This window comes from Mizuhopecten yessoensis, unplaced genomic scaffold (assembly GCF_002113885.1).
Source record: "Mizuhopecten yessoensis strain PY_sf001 unplaced genomic scaffold, ASM211388v2 scaffold9073, whole genome shotgun sequence".
Classification (NCBI taxonomy): Eukaryota; Metazoa; Mollusca; class Bivalvia; order Pectinida; family Pectinidae; genus Mizuhopecten; species Mizuhopecten yessoensis.
In genome coordinates this window covers 568,343-587,662 of record NW_018407865.1, presented here as the reverse complement: position 1 = coordinate 587,662, position 19,320 = coordinate 568,343, and the positions used below count along the sequence as shown (strand labels likewise).

At 36.4% G+C, this 19,320-nt stretch overlaps 1 protein-coding gene across 2 annotated transcripts; it reads right to left on the bottom strand.

The window, feature by feature from the left end:
• LOC110457273 (DNA repair and recombination protein RAD52-like) lies at positions 1–12,691 on the bottom strand. Of its 2 annotated transcripts, none has more exons than XM_021508474.1 (11): positions 12,564–12,691; positions 11,775–11,876; positions 9,833–9,926; positions 9,295–9,362; positions 7,950–8,068; positions 7,474–7,549; positions 6,200–6,678; positions 4,466–4,587; positions 3,155–3,337; positions 1,956–2,207; positions 1–613 (listed from the first exon to the last, which is right to left on the bottom strand). In XM_021508474.1, exons 1-11 carry the CDS (start codon positions 12,609–12,611, stop codon positions 570–572), a joined length of 1,587 nt encoding a protein of 528 aa, XP_021364149.1. In that variant the 5' UTR covers positions 12,612–12,691; the 3' UTR covers positions 1–569. The 2 variants fall into 2 exon arrangements, with proteins under 2 accessions (XP_021364149.1, XP_021364150.1); XM_021508475.1 differs by having other exon boundaries at positions 2,058–2,207.
• Positions 12,692–19,320: the final 6,629 nt, after the last annotated feature.

Genomic DNA, 19,320 nt, shown 5'->3' with positions numbered 1-19,320 from the left:
ACGCAAGGATATCTAGATTACACTGCACTGTGCACAAGGATATCTAGATTAATCTGCACTGTGCACAAGGATATCTAAATTACACTGCACTGTGCACAAGGATATCTAGATTACACTGCACTGTGCACAAGGATATCTAGATTACACTGCACTGTACACAAGGATATCCAGATTACACTGCACTGTACACAAGGATATCCAGATTACACTGCACCGTGCACAAGGATATCTAGATTACTCTGCACTGTGCACAAGGATATCTAGATTACAATGTAGTGTACACATTACAAGTGATCTAGATCAAAATTCATTCTCAGAGACCAGGTTAGTTACTGGTCCATTTTACGGAAAATATTGCACACTCGTATTTGAGGTATTTAGACGACCAAACATACCCACCAAAAACTTATTATCACATAAGAAATAAGGTGATATCTCTTCTAAAGTATAATGATAGACATGCCATTTTCCACCACTGCATTGCATAGCAGATCAATGCTGAACCACGATCAAGGTTTGTAAGGTCTTATATTCTGAGTTTTAATCCAGACAAATTTGGCTTCCTAAGGTCATACGTCGACTCTTCTTCTTTTCTGAATTCCATTGTAGTCATCTGTAATCAAATGTACATGTTTTTTAAAGTTAAAGTTAGGTAAGTGGCCCAGGAGCCAGTAATAACATCAATGTGATCAAGTGATCAGGCCACAAATATGGTTGTTACAATGTCCTATCTATGACATGGAAAATGTTACTGTTCTGTTCCAGTATTTTTGAAAGGAGGAGGCGGGGGTTGAGGGGTTGAGGATAACCTAATTAACACTTTTGAATAGAGATGCCCCTTCCTGCATAGAAATAGTTTTCCCAAGGCTCAAAGTATCCACATAGGGATATAGGAACAGTCTTAGGGGTCAGGAACTTATTCCTAGGGGTCAGGGAAACTCATTCATAAGGGTCAGGGAAACTCATTCATTGGGGTGGGGGAAACTCATTCCTAGGGGTGGGGGAAACTCATTCCTAAGGGTGGGGGAAACTCATTCCCAGCCAATCTGATATATGTAAATCCTTCTTTTGCATTGTTGTATTGAAAATCTTCATTTGTACAGTATTACTTATGTGCTTATTAATTACTAGTAGAATTTGCTTAAAATGTAAAAATTAATGAGTTTCATCAAACTCTATTGACATTTTATAATGAAATCCCAGTTTTTACCTGCAATCTACCTGTGAGGTAAGGTAAACAGTAGTGATCTACCTGTGAGGTTAGGTAGACAGTAGAGATCTGAGTAACATATAAGGATAGGTAGACAGTAGATATTTACCTGTGAGGTAAGGTAGACAGTAGATATCTACCTGTGAGGATAGGTAGACAGTAGAGATCTCCCTGTGAGATTAGCTAGAAAGTAGAGATCTACTTGTGAGGTTCGGTAGACAGTAGATATCTACCTGTGAGATTAGCTAGAAAGTAAAGATCTACCTGTGAGGTTAGGTATACAGTAGATATCTTATCTACCTGTGAGGTTAGGTATACAGTAGAGATTTTATCTACCTGTGAGGTTAAGTATACAGTAGAGATCTTATCTACCTGTGAGGTTAGGTAGACAGTAGAGATCTTATCTACCTGTGAGGTTAGGTAGACAGTAGATATCTACCTGTGAGGTTAGGTAGACAATAGATATCTACCTGTGAGGTTAGGTAGACAGTAGAGATCTACCTGTGACTGTTGCTAGAGAACTTCCTGTGAGATTAGGTAAAGATCTGCCTGTGAGGTTAGGTAGAGACCTACATTGTACCTGTGAGGTTAGGTAAAGACCTACATGTGATTTTGGCAGAGACCTACCTGTGAGGTTAGGTAAAGACCTACATGTGATTTTGGCAGAGACCTACCTGTGAGGTTAGGTAAGGACCTACATGAGATTTTGGCAGAGACCTACCTTTGTGGTCATGTTAAGACCTACCTATGGGGTTTGGTCCAGGTATCTTCCTAAGCAGAGCAGCCTTAGTAACAGGGAAGTGTCGGTTGAGAGTGACATCCTTTGGGGTACCCAACCCAGAGTTACCTGACTGTTTACTGGGGGTCCGTGTCTTCCTGTTGTTACTATATATTGTACGGCTCCTGTTTAAACCTTTATCCTCTTTTCCTGTATTCGCTCCTTCCATAGGCTCTATATTCTCCAGATCCAGTGACTGGCTCCATAGCTCAGCATCCTCTACAATAAATGTCAGAATTATTCACAGAGAGAGAGAAATAAGTTGTTGTACCATAAACAGTATTTATCCTGTTCAGATATTTTCAGCAGAATGATACCTTACTTTATTCAAAATATTTCTCCAATTTACATAACTGTAGTCTTTGTAAAATTCAAATAAAATCCTGTGATCTTGCTATATGCTGGTTAAGTAGACGAAGAACTATGCCATAATAATTTCCAAATGTCTCATGTGGAACATGGCAGTGTAACTACCATATTCTAGATAGTTTTGGTATCCAACATACAGACTAATAAGTATCTGTATTGATTAACTCAATAGGAGTAGAGCTGTCACGATATACTTTACCCACAATTCGATACGTATCTCGATATTTGTACCACGATTCGATACACTGTTATTTTAAAATATAAACAAAATGAGATATATAAGCCGTCGATACACTGAAACCAGCAGTTTTTCCACACTTTTGATTTGAAGCTTGTCGGAGCATCACAAATTTTCATTTCCTTACGGCGTCCACCATTTTGTTATGAATGCTTTGTGAAAATTGCATCCTCGCAGCCAATTGGTTGAGGGTTTAGAGATCAGCCAATGAAATTGAACGTCTCACAGACGTTTCGGCTGAAGGGGCATACACTAATATTCAGGTTGTGACGCATCGAAAATCCGGAAAAATATATCGTGAATCGAATCGAACATAAATAATCGCGGTACAAGTGCATCGCGGTGAATCACGACACCTCTAAATAGGAGTCTTTCTGATTATTAACAGGTTCCAATATACCCCCTCTAGATCTCCTTGCACTCGCCTTGTATACCATGGTGACTGCAAAATTAAATGGTACCACTGCTTTCATTAAATGTATGTGATAAAAAATTGAACTGCTTTCTTCTATGTATCATATTTTTTTGATAATCATAAATCCTTCATCGACGTACTGACCAAAATTGCCATCTTCCACCAGTAGTTGGTCCTTATTGTCACCGTCCAGCTGGTCCGAGTTACTCTGTGGCCGTGAAGTACTGCCAAGCTGACCTCTCCGTTTACCAATATTTGGTTTGGGGCTGGAAGTGCTGATTGGTGGCCCCAGTGGGTAGGCAGGAGTGGATGCAGCCATTGGTGGGCCTACAAATAGAATGGTCAGTTTAAGGTCATAGGAGTGTATTGATAAACGGAAATAGGAAGTACATCCCTAGTTGAAAATCCAATATAGGGAGACAGTATCACAATTTCCGCATATTCTAATGTTTAATATTAAACTGATGAATATTGTATGTTTGTTATTGACAGAACACTGTGTTCTCTCAATATTAAAGTATTGCAAAGCAATCCAGGCATTTATTCAGTTTTATCAATGAGTCACATGTGTCCATTTTTCTGTACTTCAGGAAACCGGCTACCTATTTCACTACTGTGAAGTTTTGTCAAGAAAGACATCTCTTAAATGCAATTACTATGTGTATATGGTTTTATTATAAAATGTCAATTTTTAATTGTTTATAGATCATTTATTTTACACAATTTCAGCATTTATTAAATTGATATACATTAATGTAATACTAATCTATGGCAGTATCATTTTTATTTACATTATTTTGGAAAAAAATGTCTTTCATTTTTTTTTCAAAATTCACTCCTTTTTACATAAATTTCCATTTAAAATCCTTAAAATTCTGACAACCTATATTTTTTATGTGGCACCAAATTTTCTTTACTTCAAAGCAATATAATTACAAAATTTGAAGAAATTCTACTGAGAAATGGTGACACAATGATGAATCCTATTACCTTAACTCCCAAAGGCTATAGGCTACCTTACTAGTTACTACATGTATATGTAAATTATCATCAAATAAGTTTCACACTTAGAGGCATGTTCATTACCTTTAATGAGTAAGAAACACAAGAAAACAAGCAATACTAGTGCACGGATGATTCTGCATTATTGTAATTTTAAAAGAAAGACAACCCTAAACATAAAACTACATATACATACATGATTGATGGTAACATGTGTCCTTAAGTTACTAGTAAAGCTGGAATACATGGCGTGGGACATTGTAAGATTTTCCAACAAAAATAAAATCCTTTTTTTTTTTCAATTTAAAATGAACTGATAGTCTGTACTACATACAGATCATCAGAATACAAGCTTATATACAGATTTTGCAAGAAAAGTTTAATATAGTATTGCTAATCAGCATTAAATCTGATTTGCTACTTTGGATATCGTTAGTGATCGTGATGATTTACCAATATTGTTCAGTGTTGTTTGGTCTGATGACTGGACTTGATTCTTCAACTTTTGTTGAAATTCTATTTGTTTCTGTCTTTGTCGATATATTCTTTCGTTCCTCATTTTTTCATCTTCTTTACTGGAAAACAATTTGTCGTTAGAATTTCTGTCAACAAATGTGTATTCTCTGTAGAGTCAACATAGCATGTCTTCTTTCGAAACAATTACCAATTTAACAATTTTATTTACCAGTATACTCATAGTTTGTTTTGAAATTTCAAATATCTGATTCATGTCTTGAAATGAAGCATTAAGTGTTTGACAACTCTCTTGATATATATAGGATCTTACATGAGTTTTCATTTCATGAGTTTCATAAATTTTATATGAAATGAAAACAAGTGTAAGATCCTTTTTATCACATAATCAAGATTTGTGGTATTGATTCGTGTAAAACGACAGTTTTCATGCAACCTTGAAATGTAAAAAAAACGCCATTTTGACTCCAGTGTGTAGGTCTGTGACGTCATGTACATGTACTTGTCATAGACTTGACGTCACAATTGAAACAAACAAAACTTACAACCAATCACAGGGTATATTCACTGGATAACACAGTACATTATGTGATAAATGTGCATATGTAGTACACATTTACAATGTATATATATCAAGTGTTTCTTTTTACTGAAATGGGGCTGTCAGCTATTGAAATGGTAAATACAGTGTTTAAATCTAAATTGTAAATCATAGTTATCTTATCTATAGAGTATTTCTGTTATAATGAAGGCAAAACTAGCCTTTTAGGTCCATAACACCATGTCTGGTATCACAGGATGTTCATGAAGTCAAGTGTCAGTAAAGTCAGGTTTCACAAGTAAACTGACTACACATAGATTGGTGTCAGACAAACAGATAATATAAGAATGGACAGAACAAATTTAGCGGGGATCATTAGATAATTTTTCTTTTCCAAAAATTCACTGCTAATTAATTCATGTCAGTTGGTTGATGCGGCTAAGCATCCTATTTACAGCTAAGAGCCTTTAAGGGTGTGTAATGTAAGTGTGTGTGTGTGAAGAGGCTGTATGTTGGTGTATTTGCCTACTTGTAAGCTCGTATCTGATGTCAACTTTAGAGTGCTACCTTACTGCAATACCATGCCGAAGGCACAGTATTCCACCCAGTCACACTATACTAAGAACAGGAAAACCAGTTATTGTGCTTACTCTAAATGCTGAGTGTTTAGCTGAACAGAAAGTAACAACTACCAATTTTGAACTATTTCGACGTCTTGAATTCAAATGTCATAATAAAACATGAATGACAAGAGTTACAGCAAAACCATTACAGACAGTAAATTTATCACAAGTTAAGCTTGAAAAGTGTATCAATAAATGTACAAGGTTTTAATGTAATAGTCAATGTTGAGTACATGTTGTTATATACTACTTTGCTGTGAGATATATTTCCTTTTTACAAAAGAGTTCGCTGACATGTATACGTACCTCCTTTCCAAAGAGTTCCACATTTAGAACAATTTTTAAATGTCTTGAATGAATGGTCAGTTTAGACTTGGTTAATTAATACAACACATTTGAGAGACCTACAAGGGTACATCCATTAATACTTACACACAGAACTTAAAATCCTAATAATGATAGGGGAAGCAACTCTGACACAAATCAACAATGTATAAGGTAGCATATATCCTTAATTAAAGTAGACCAGAGTAAAGCCGAGAAACTTACTTGTCTCCATACTGAGGGTCCACCAACTGTACAGAGAGTGTCCTCCTGTGATTTGTTGAGGATTGACCACTAGACTCTCCACTAGGGGGCAGGAGAGGACCTTTATTCTGATTGGCTGGTAGGGAGCCCCGTCGCGTTGACATCTGGTGTACAGATGCTGCCTGACAGGTACTAGCTTCGGTAGCATCAAACACTAATTCAGCAGGTGTCCATTCAGACTTTGTGGAGCGCCCAGAGTTGGTGCTGGATGGTCCACTGTGTGTAGTTGCCTCCCTTGAACTGCCAGTTGTGCTGTGAGTTATCTCCCTTGTGTCTGACTGTGGACCAATCCCCGAGTCAGCCTGGGGGAGAAGCGGTGTGACTGTTCCCCATGTCCTTCTGCCCTGTTCTGCTCCCATATGTCCACTTCTCCTAACCTTACTGATATCTACATCAATGTCGGTATGCTTCATGTGGGCCATTTCATACGTCTGGGGTGTCTGGAACAGATGTCGCATAAAACATACATTTATATATATGTGCTGGTATTTTGACTTACTGTTTTCAATATAAACTCCTTTTATCTTTATTACCAATGAGGACATTATAACACTTTATATTTTTATTTCAGAACCAGACCTGAATTCAAAATTTTCAACACTGCTTGCAGTACCTAAATGATTTATTTGTTCTTGTGTTTGAATATAGACTGAAATAAATGCATTCTTTCTGTATGTATGAGGAAAGAAAACAGTGTAGTTTATTAGAAACAGAAAAGTAAACTAAAGAGCAAAAGGTACATTAGGTTATAAATTCCTAATTGCAATTAATAAAACAGAATCTTGTTGAAATTTATTTACTAAATGACAATTTTTTTCAAAGAATTTCTTAGAATTTATAACCTAATATACCTTTTGTTCATAAGTTTAATTTTCTGTTTCTAATAAACTACACTGTTTTCTTTCCTCATACATACAGAAAGAATGCGTTATTTCAGTCTGTATTCAAAAACAAGAACAAATAAATCATTTAGGTACTGTAAGTATAAACAACAGTCACTGGGAATTATTGGAGTTGTGTTCAGAAAAAATCAATTCTGTATTGATCTACTTGATACAAGTTTTCTCATTTTTTTTCCTTCATTATTTTTTAAGACTAAACAATTGACTATATCTTTTACCAAATGTTCCCTATTAAAATAGAGAAAAAAGACATACTTCAATCTTATTTGAAATGGGACTAAATTTCAGTTCAAATATGAAGGTTGAAAAAACACTAATAATTTTGATACTTACTGGTTTTGAAGCTTTGTTGATACATTTTAGGTAATCCTTGTCTCCAAGACAATTTCCGAGGGAATTTCCAAAACTCCTATATGATAGATAAGCATCCAATATGTCAAGCTAGATGTGACAAATAATGCAATATTCAGATGGGAGTTTTTAACATTGAACCAAAAATGTACTCCCACACAGGTTAATTCTTTTCAAACCAAAAACACTGGCAGCTCCCCTGTTACTGAGAAAGTCATATGTGGTATATCAATAAAATTGATTTATGAATTAATAAACAGATGTGGATGGATTATGATGGAATTTATAACAAGGTTGACAAATAAACAGTTATTTCCCTTTATGTGCTTGAGTAAATTGCACCTCCTCCCCAGCGGGAGTCGGGTTACATGGGAAAAATGAAATTCAGTTTTTATAAAGCACCTTAAGAAATTTCTATCCAGGAAGACTTGTACAGTTACATAGTTTAGGAGACTCACTTCAATGCCCTCTTGAGGCCATCAGTAACTGCCTCCTTCCTTGCCTTCTCTATAGACAGCGCCTTAGACTTCATACCCTCACTCACGCCATAGCCGATATCCTCGTGGAAAACACCATCCTGGTATAGAGATCAAAGAAATGTTAACTATATACAACTACCATCCTGGTATACAGATCAATGAAATGTTAACTATATACAATTACCATCCTGGTATACAGATCGAAGAAATGTTAACTATATACAACTACCATCCTGGTATACAGATCAAAGAAATGTTAACTATATACAACTACCATCCTGGTATATAGATCAAAGGAATGTTAACCATATACAACTACCATCCTGGTATACAGATCAAAGGAATGTTAACTATATACAACTATGGATTCAAGGCGGGTAGCCGGTCAGTCTGATGACAAGTTTTATTGTCATTTTTTATATCGCCTACATTGATATATATGTATGTACATGTATACAATTTTGGAAAGGAAAATTTCGACAGATTCATGTAAATGTCATCTTTATTAACTATTTTAAAACTGGGAATATTTTAAAATGTGCTGATGTTTTGTTATACAGTTTATATGAATAGGATCTTACATGAGTTCCCATTTAATATGAAGTTTATGAAACAAGTCTAAGAATTTTTCAATTTGGTGAGCTAAAATGAAAAATTCATGACAAGTTTCATATGAAATGAAAATGATTGTAAGATCCTTTTCATCACATAATCAAGATTTGTGGCATTTATTCGTGTAAAACGACAATTTTCATGCAACCTTGAAATGTAAAAAGCTACCATTTTGACTCCAGTGCATAAGTCTGTGACGTCATGTACATGTCCCAGGCGTGACGATACAATTGAAACAATTGAAACTTACAACCAATCACAGGGCTGATAGGTCATATTATATACGTTAATATGCAAAATTGTATGACATGGGTATATTCACTGGATAACACAGTACTTTATGTGATAAATATAATATATGTGAATTTATTAACTGATACAGTAACTGTCCGAAATGTCACCTTTGGAATTCAATTTTTCATCAAGTTGACCAATCTAAGTTCTAAATCAGTCAGGAAAACAGCAGACATGCATTAATGTGGACATGATACAGATAGGTTTCTTTCTACCAAGTACGTTTTAATTAAATCTTACTGGCCATTTGCCATTCAATATTCAAATATATGAAAAATTATGGCCAGTTGACCTTTTGGACTAGGAGAGCTTAAAAAGAGGGAATTTCATTCCATACCATAACAAAGCAATTATCATTTAGAAAATAAGTTTTGAGACCCTGGTTATAACAGATATCATACCACTAAGTCTATCTCACCTTGAGCTTCACTTTTATAAACGCACTGACACCCACATAGAATCTGCCATTGTATTGATCGACAAAATCTGAATAAAAAGAAAAATATTATAAACTATACTAATGCTGTAGGAATGCTGTGGAAACCCATACATGCTGTCGACTGTAGACTATATATATACATGTATACAGATGACAGAAACGCTACTCAGCAGGTTAAAGTTGGTTATCATGTTCATCTAAACTCATCATTGTCTAGATTCCAGTATTTTTGTCATTTTGCTGATGATATACTCCCACAAATAAATACCAAGTGAAAATATGATGCATTCTGAGAATATTTTAATTAATTAGCATATAGCAGCTCATTGTACTACAAAACCTAAAAATGTAAATTAAATAATCCTGCAGATTATTATGTTAAGTACTTCTATAAAAGATGAAACAAAGTACATAAAACTATATTTAACAACATCTGGAATAATTGAGTTGGAGATTTTTTCTAGAAATTCCTATAGCTCTAATGATGTGAATAAATGTGTACTACCCATGTACTTACCGACTGTCTGGTTAGTGATAGTATGGGACCAGCCGTTAAAGCCAAATGTCTCATTGGCCAGGTTTATCAGCCTCCAGCCCTCTATGTAGGCCAGCTAGGAAGACAAGGAATCAGATTTATAGAAACAGTATCATGAATAGCAAATCAATATAATCTTTACTACTTAGACATAAATTTACCTTATTTTGAAAATATTCTTTTCATGCACTTGGGGTTTACAGAAATTTCCATTGGTTGGGTATCAATCCATTGAATATCAAATTAATGATATAAAAGAGAATGTATTGATAGTGAAAAACAGTAAAACTTGATATTCAACCTTGTAATCTCAAATGCTGTTCAATGTATTCCCGTTAAATATATTTATAGAAAGATACCTTGAATGACCTTTGACCCAGTAACCCTGAATGCTCAACCCCATGCATCCTTTGTACCGTTTCAAAATATATCTTGTATGAAGTCTGAGAAGAGTGATTCAATTCGGTTATAACGAAGAGAACAAAATTTTTACTTTCACTCAGTAAATTTTACCGTGGATTAGTGACTCAAATGCTGACTAATGTATACAACCACTGAGAGGCTTTCAACCAACTGTAATACATATGTATTGGCATATACCAAGGCATGGTTAAACAACAATAGTAGCCCGATAGTCTGAGACTAGTGAAATCTCAAGCTGGACTAGTGGTTTTAAAACCGATTGACTAGTCAAAATTTGATATTGACCCGGACTATCTTGTTCCCCCTATTGTCTATGTGGCAGATTTTAGTTGTACATAGGATTAAGGTCGCCTTCTAGCTTTGAGCTAGAGGGAATTTCCCTTTAGCTCAGTGGTAGAGCGTCCGACTATATATAGCTAGGAACCTGGAGGTCGAGGGTTTGATCCCTGGTGGAAGCACACCATTCTCTTTCCTGTTACAAATGGTGTCTGTGGCCCTCCCTGTAATGACAGGGAGTTAGATCCTGGGTTGTGGTGTTCGAGGGCAAACACATTTAAAAAGGTGGGAGTAGTGTGGCAGGTTTTAATTGTACATAAGGGTTATGGTTGCCTTCTAGCTTCGAGCTAGAGGGAATTTCCCTTTAACTCAGTGGTAGAGCGTCCGACTAGGAACCTGGAGATAGAGGGTTTGATCCCCCTTGGAAGCACACTATTCTCTTTCATGTTACACCTATATAGCTAGTGGTATTTGATATTAATTTTTAGTCCTGCAAAGGGATACTCAACATTAAAAAATAAAATATACACATCTTACTCACATAGTGTGGAAACTATCTAAAACCAATACATAGCTGTCTAGTTGCTGTTGGAAGTATGGAATTTTCCAGTTTTTGAGACCTTATGACATTTATAAACATATCTGAATTCCCACATGAATGAGTCTTGAGCATGAAACACACAAAAAAAAATACTACAACAAATCAATTACCAAATTAAGCAGATTCTGTTGAACTTTGACCATTGGCATCCTCAGTTGCAGATGGAGATTGCACTTACGCTTATTTAAATAGGTTAATATATATTGTTTCCCTGGGACTACGGATGCTCTATTGGATGTCATCAATTTTTACAACTTAACTCTCCTACAAATGCAAATGACCCAGAAAGTGTTAAATATTTACCAGAAGATTTTTCATAGCTTATATTGTTAATTTAGGTATTCCAATAACCAGTATTTCAGTACTCATATATATATATCAATATGCACGTCAAATTTGTGACAGTGTCAGAGTTTCTCCTGGGTAAATTGGAAACCGATTAATTGTAGATTTTTTGGTACTAGGTAGTTTTGGTGAAGAACCTTACAATATACAATCACAAAATGCAAATAAAGTGCCATGTTGGAATGTATGGAAACGACTTTTGGAAAGTACTGAATGTCTTATCCAAGCATAGCAAAACATGTGCACCCCTTTATAACCAGGTAGTGATTGATGTCCTACCCTCTGACCACCTGCTCCAGCACGCTGGCTGATAAACTCAGGTCCCAATCTTTGTCGAAGAGCATTCTGTATGGCTTGGTACTCCTCTGTGGAAAAATCTCTCTGGCAAAATAAAAAATAAAAATGTATCAGTTCAGTACATGTATTCTATTATATAGATTGAGTCAAGGCCAACGCCATGGTTTATCTTAATGGTGGAATAATTTGGTCCCTTGCTCCTTGTCTGGATACCTGAAAGTATGCAGGGGATTGAGTAAAAGTGAGAACATCATAAAATAGATTCAATCACAACAGGCGAAGGAGCAATAGCTGGTTGTTCTTGTAGTTTATTAGAAGAGTCAACCGTTTTCGCCCCTATATAGGGCTTCTTCAGGACCTATATATATGATATAGATTTTACATTCTGATACTATAGTCAAAATGATCCACTTAAAATTTTGGGATAAGATGTCATGCTCAAGCAAACGCCTTTAGATTCCATACATGTAGCTGATGACATATTGTGGAAAATAACATTAGTCCAAACATACATTGTACCAACTGACCAAATGTAACCAATGCTTCACTTGGTCCACAGGGGTTCGTTACAAATGCTTGAAGTACACATATGACACACTGATGTGGGTCACAGCACACATAAACATACATCTACGAATATGACCCATATCAGTATAGCATGTGTATTTCAGACATTTGTAACGAACCCCTATGCTTGGCCCTTCAAGTCATACGTCTCAGCAACGATCTCGAAACCAAATGCAGGTTTTCTATTTTAAATACAATTTATACCTGCCCAAAACCAGAAGAATTGTTGTCATCCTCTTTCGTAGATGTCATATCTTTCTGCGAAAATACAGGGTGAAACCACTAAATTACATAGAAAACTACATTTGAACAAAGCCGCCTAACTCGTTTGAAGCTTTTTAGCGACCATGATTACGAGAACTACTAAATGCTGACATGTAGACGGGAATCCGGAAAAGTTTGATCCAATAGCCCCATCTAGGCCTATTTGCTAACCAACTTACATTTACAGAAGAAAACAAATGTGTTCAGAGTAATTTTACATGTTTTAAAAATGACACCCCCAATAAACATATGATAATTGGGGGTGTCATTTTTACCGAAAGCCGATCTAACAGGTAAACCCCTAAAACATGTGAAATTACTCTGACCACCTTAGCTTAGTTTAGGTCCAAATATAGCGGTAACAAATTATCAGGTCCCTGTGCATGTACCGACCTTATAAATCGAGAAGGATGAAGGGGTAACTGTATATATAGATGCTGCTTTAAATTTCGAACAACATACCAGCGAAAAAAGAAAACAAGCCAACTCATTGTTCGCTTTATTAAGGATATTGTTTCAGCATTTGGACATAGATACATTCATATACCACCAAACAAGCTTAGTGAAGACACATCTTGATTTTGCAAGCCCAGTCTTCTGTTAATAAACCCATATGGATGTGTACCGTATTGACAGTGGGGGCTAGTACCTGTTGTCAAAATGAAATATGTAACCTTTCTCATGCTCAAATATAGATTTTGTGCTCAAACCAACTTTCTTGCAACTCGCTTAAATCAGAGACGTATACATTACATACGTCTCTGCTAAATCATGTGATAATGCAAAAAAAAGGTCAAGTGAAAATATTGAAAAAAGTATTCGGCGTTTAGTCTGTCGAAAATACTTCCAAATCACTGAGAAAATGAGGATTTTTTTTTATTAAATTAGCACTGGAGGAGATTGTGTTTTTAGCGTAGAATCGGAGTTTGAGCATGATAATTAATGGTTTCATGAACACGGGCTCAGGTCTCAAGCCTCTCAGCTATGCGGAACGTCTAAAAAAAGCCGACATAGAGGTGACATGATCAAGATTTTTTAAATCTCAAAAGGGATCTACAACAAGGACCCAAGCACCCGATTTGTGAAGCATTTGGGCGATGAAACGCCACGATATAGTTAAAGAGGCAACTCCGAGAAACTATAAAGTCCGCACCCAAGTTCTTCAGACAGGATGAAGCATTCCTTCACACCCAGATGAGTACGTGTTTGGAACAATGTTCCGCAGTCTCCGTCTACTGCTGAAACATACACCGGCACTGGGCAAATCAGCAGATCCTATTCGTGGACTCCATGCTCCAATCGGAATAGGACTTTACGTTTGCTGGTATAATATATATATATATATATATGTTATATTATATATATGTTATATATATATCTTAAAGTATTCATAACGTTCGGAAGCCCATTGGTTTTTATAGATTTCAAACGGTATATCAGTACATGTAGACTAGAAACGCGCGATCAGCGATTTTGTCCAAAGTTCAAAAATCAGTTTTGAAATGATTTGGTCTGTACGGAGTCCACAATCCGTCGGTACGGAGCAAACCACTGATCACACTATGTAAATTGTAAAGAAATTCAAATATAGATTGCGAATTACAATTGTTGAATAAAACTGTCGTATCAGATATCAGCCGAGTCACAGGGACCTGATAATTTGTAACAGCTATATTTGGACCTAAACTAAGGTGTCCAGAGTAATTTGACACGTTTTAGGGGTTTATATCGACTTTCGGTAAAAAAGACACACTCAATGATCAAATATACGAAAGTCGATCTAAACCCCTAGAATATGTAAAATTACTCTGAACACCTAATTAGTTTAGGTCCAAATAAAGCTGCAACAATTTCTCAGGTCCCTGTGGGTCCAGTAAAACACAGGGTATGTTGTACAAAAAATACACTCATCAAAAGTGGATCCAGGAGGATGGTGAGGCCCCCTGCCAACGCCACCACTCCCCCTTCCTATGTTATTTAATAGGAGTTTATTTTAATTAGGTAATGGACGCAAGCATTGGATGCCTCTATAAACTGGCGAATTGGTTCGTTTCATGTCTAAGCTGTGATTTTCTTTTCTTTTTTGCATAAGTCACGAGTCAGTGAAACATCACCTGTCTACTGTAGATATGACAAACAAAAATAAGTTTGTGCTACATCATCATGATGTCGAGACATTTTCAGCTTACTTTGCTCTGCACCAGCCCGATTACTCCGTACCGTATGAATCTGGGTACGTATGATATGTGCTTTTGTTTTGCATATATAGCAATGTGGGTGTCAGCAATAAATTTAAATGCCATATGTTACGAGATTTTCTGATTGTCATTTCAATACTAACTTCCGCCGAACACTCGCACATACTTTAATTGATATCATATTTCAAAACCCTGACAGCGCGACCTAGATATTGAAAACGAAACAATATGCTCTTTGTGACCACTGTGAATGTATGGAAACGGTAGGGGCAAGCACTCACGGATGCATCGTCGGAAACCCACGGTTGATTTCGCTTCGGTACCGATGATGTCACGGATGTTGAACCGAGGAATCAACAAAATGTGACAAAACAAGAATTTCTTAGACGTGTAACGTTAACCTTACTGTCGGTTTGTTTATTCAAACGGTCACTCAGGGATTCAAATTTTACTATAGTGTACTTACTATACCGTACTCATATTGATGCATACATACAATTCAATACTGTAGTTTTATTCTGCACTTTTCATGATTAGTCTTGTGATGGGCACTCGGTTTAAGTCATAAACGATTATCGGTTTTTAATCGGAAGAAGTAAACCGACTGATGATCGATTGCATAATCGGTTTATAATCTTATGGATCTGAATACCCAAATAAAGTGATAACACTATTTTTACATCAATAGACAGAGCTGTTGACTTTACATTTGGTTTTATTACATGGAATTATCTACAGTGCGAAGTGGAAAATGTATGCAGGTGCCATTATTTACCTCGTGGTTATTTTCCCCTTTAGCTGGCCGTATGAATATGTTAAATGCGCTCACGGGTACATGAACGTAAAACAAGTACACGTGATTGCTACGACATTTGGTAATTGATAAACAGTATACTTAAAATGAATAACATTGTACCATAAAACTTCGGTCACCAGCTATCGTTGCCCGGATATTAGAGGGGGGGGCTTCATGTTGGAGGTAACCGGATTACCCTGAGAAAAACCACGACAGGTGAACCCATACCTTTTCACGTCCGATCGGGGTATCGAACCCCGGCCGCCTTAGTGAAAGGCAAATGCGCTATCCACTGCGCCATCCGACCACCCATGGTTACGCTATATATACTCGTCAATCACTCTGTATAATAAATGGCTGTCTATAAAGGTTACCTCCGTATATTAAATACCTGTCTGTATTGGCCATATATGTATGGTAAAAACCTGTCAATAACGTCACCATGTATAGTTCAAGTTCAAGTTCTTTATTAACTTTGAGTCTTGCGACTCATCAGTGTAACACATATACATGATATATATATATATATATATATACTTTCTCATAACATTGACAAATATCGAAAATACTAATAAATACACAGACGAGACAAAACACTCGGAGAGCATAACTACTTATGTTAATAAAGTTCTTCTTGAATTTGAAGCTTTAATGTATTTGGCCAATTTTGCTAATTCATTTGTGTTTTGTCCGTTAAATAACTGAATTAATTTAAACATGCTCGGTTTTTTACAATAGTACTTTTTTAAATATTTATCACGTAAATCAGAATAACAGGGGCATTTAAGAATAAAATGAAATTCATCTTCGACATCATCTATATCACAAGCGGTACAGATTCTTAAAAATCGCGGAATAGATTAAAGTGTATAGTAATTACCAGCATGTATTGACCATCTATATGTATAGAAAAATCTGTCCATAAGGTAACCTCTGTATTATAAATACCTGTCTATAACGTCACCTTATATAATAAAATTAAGTGTATAACATGTCTATTTTGACCATCTCTATATAAAGTAATTGTTTATTAAGTCACCTCTTCGTGTGCTAGCTGTCTGGCTGTTAGGAGAAACTATGTCGAAGCAAATATCAGTAAACAACTGTACGGACTTAGACATAAATGTCCGTGTATGCATTTGAACCTCTGAGTCAAGACAACCTGTCTATAAAGGACAAACGTTGTTCTCAATAGGCTAACCCTGGCTGATTCAGGGGCTATTTATAAATTTGATGTAGGTTTGGAATCCGGCGAGTTGTGACGATTGATTTGTCAGCTGCATATACATGTTTTCTCTGCCATTTGTTGCTACACTTAGCACCTATAGCCACCGGGGAATTTGATTGGTCAAAAGCGATATGCTGGCGCATGAAGAACCAGGAAGTTTGTTTACTCTCAGCAACCATTGCTGATAAAATCATCAGATGTTTTAATTAAATAGCGTGTCCGGGTATGTGTTTGGTATGTCAACAAGTGAAATATCGTCAGAAAATATAATCATAGACCTCAAAATGACTGAACATGATGATACTACATCTACTGTATATGTATACTGTGCTTTAAAGACACTCTGCACGAAGGCGAAATTTGTAAAAATGTGTTAATTCAAAAGTAAGTACACCCTTGTCCGTTGTTCAGACGCAATGGCACAAGCATGGGTGTTACCCTATAGTTATAGTTAGAGGTTGCTAACGCGCCACAGCTGATGGCATTAGCCAGTGGTCATATTGTGCTACATTTAGACATGTACATGAACATGCAAGCGTGAACCTCATTCGACAATGTTATTTTGTCCAAGACAGGGCATACACGGCTCACTTGTAGAAATGTTCAATACGAGGGGAGTTTTTGGGAGAGCTTAATACGTTCGTGGTTTGCTGAATATGCACGCACATATTCCTATTATCAAGGAAACGAGTTGTTGTTGACGATGTCTCAAATTCTGATATTTTGTACAAAACAAATTACACACAAAGTATCGAGTATATTTAACTAGCGACACACCAGATGATGGGTTGGGGAGCCTACATCTACTTCGGATTTCAACCAAATCAGACATGATATTTTTTTGGGACCGGGGAATCAAACATGTTCGAGGAAAGTGTGTGCCCCTCCCCCCTCTTCTTTGGGACTGATGGGTGAGCTCCAGAATAGGGAAAATAGAGTCTTGTAAATCTTTTAAGTGCTGTACACGCACATCGTATGTTCCATATGTCGTTAGTATTTGTTGGGTGATACTTAGGGAGCCAATCAAGATCGTTTATGAATACAAAAAACAATAAACAGACAAAAACATTTTACAACCTTTAATTAAATAATACCATATACATGTTAACATGATATAAAACTTCAATTGGATAAAAATCTGATGATTTGGTCCATATCTCGCCAACACCCTTTGCGTGAAGAAATATATCTTGTTCAGATGTTAGCATACTTCACTGCGACATTGCATTGGGTGGATCCTGTAATCTCGCTTTTCTAGTTGTAGGGTTATATAACAAACGACCGCTCAAAATAGATTGTCCTTTTAAAACGTATGTCACGTTTATGTAATTCGAAGAATTATTCCTTCATGTCTTCGTCAAATTCGGTAGGCGAACGGATTTTCCATATCATATGAGTCTGAAATTAAGGACTACAACACGTATGTTGTACGCTTAAAAGATTAATGTCTAAAAGATGAAGTATATGGAAGCTATTTTGTAGAAGAACGGGAAGTAGCAGGGGGCGGAAGAGCTGGCAGTGGGCGAAGCAATGGTCTGGCTCTAGCCGGAGGTGGAGTTGGAGGTGGTGGTGGCGGACACGGATAAATTGGGCCATTGTCCCTGATCCAACAAACTCCTTTCCTGTCTCTTTTCCAGTGGGGGAAGGTGAATAAAGCCTTCCATCCACGTGGTGGAGGATCAAGCCCCAGACGGAAATACTTCTTCCCAAAGGGAACTTGTGGTGGTATATCTTTTATTTCTTCTTCGTCCATGTAAGGGTGAATTTTTGGTGATCTACGACGTTTCAGGAAACCAAAACAGCCCATGATTGAAGTCTTGAGAAATTGTGCGTGTGTTTGTTGATGTTCAGGATATCAATTATGACGTCAACTTATCAGCTTAGAAACAGGTTCAATTATGACGTCATCAAATAGATTTTAATCTCGTAACTGCGTGATTTGAGGTATAGACAGGATAAAAAGTCATAAAATCTATACACTTTACAAAGGGCAAATGCAATTGATATTGAACAATTTACTTATTTTCTCATTTAATTAAGATTTCTTTATTTATCACTTTTTATAATGCAAAATATTTAGTAATATCTAGTAATGCGACACAATCGGTAGTTTAAGCGTTTACGAATGGAGGAAAAACGCAAATTTGATATTTATATGTTTAACTGCCACAAAGCGTAGAAGGGCACAAACAGACTTTTGCCCGTGCCACTCAAAAACGTTGTGTAACAATGGTTCGTGCATCTCCACTGTCTCCGCCATTGTTATATATCGGCCTGCTAATGCCGGAAGGTAAGCGAATGATAAATACCGACATTTACGCTTAGGATCTTTGTAACCGAATGATACGGGAAATTATTGTAAGATCTTTGATGAAAGTTTACAATAATTACGTTACGGATCTCTGCAACATTAGTTCACCGATAACTACGATAAGGATCTGTTATCAGATTATATCGATAGTAACGGTAATGTTA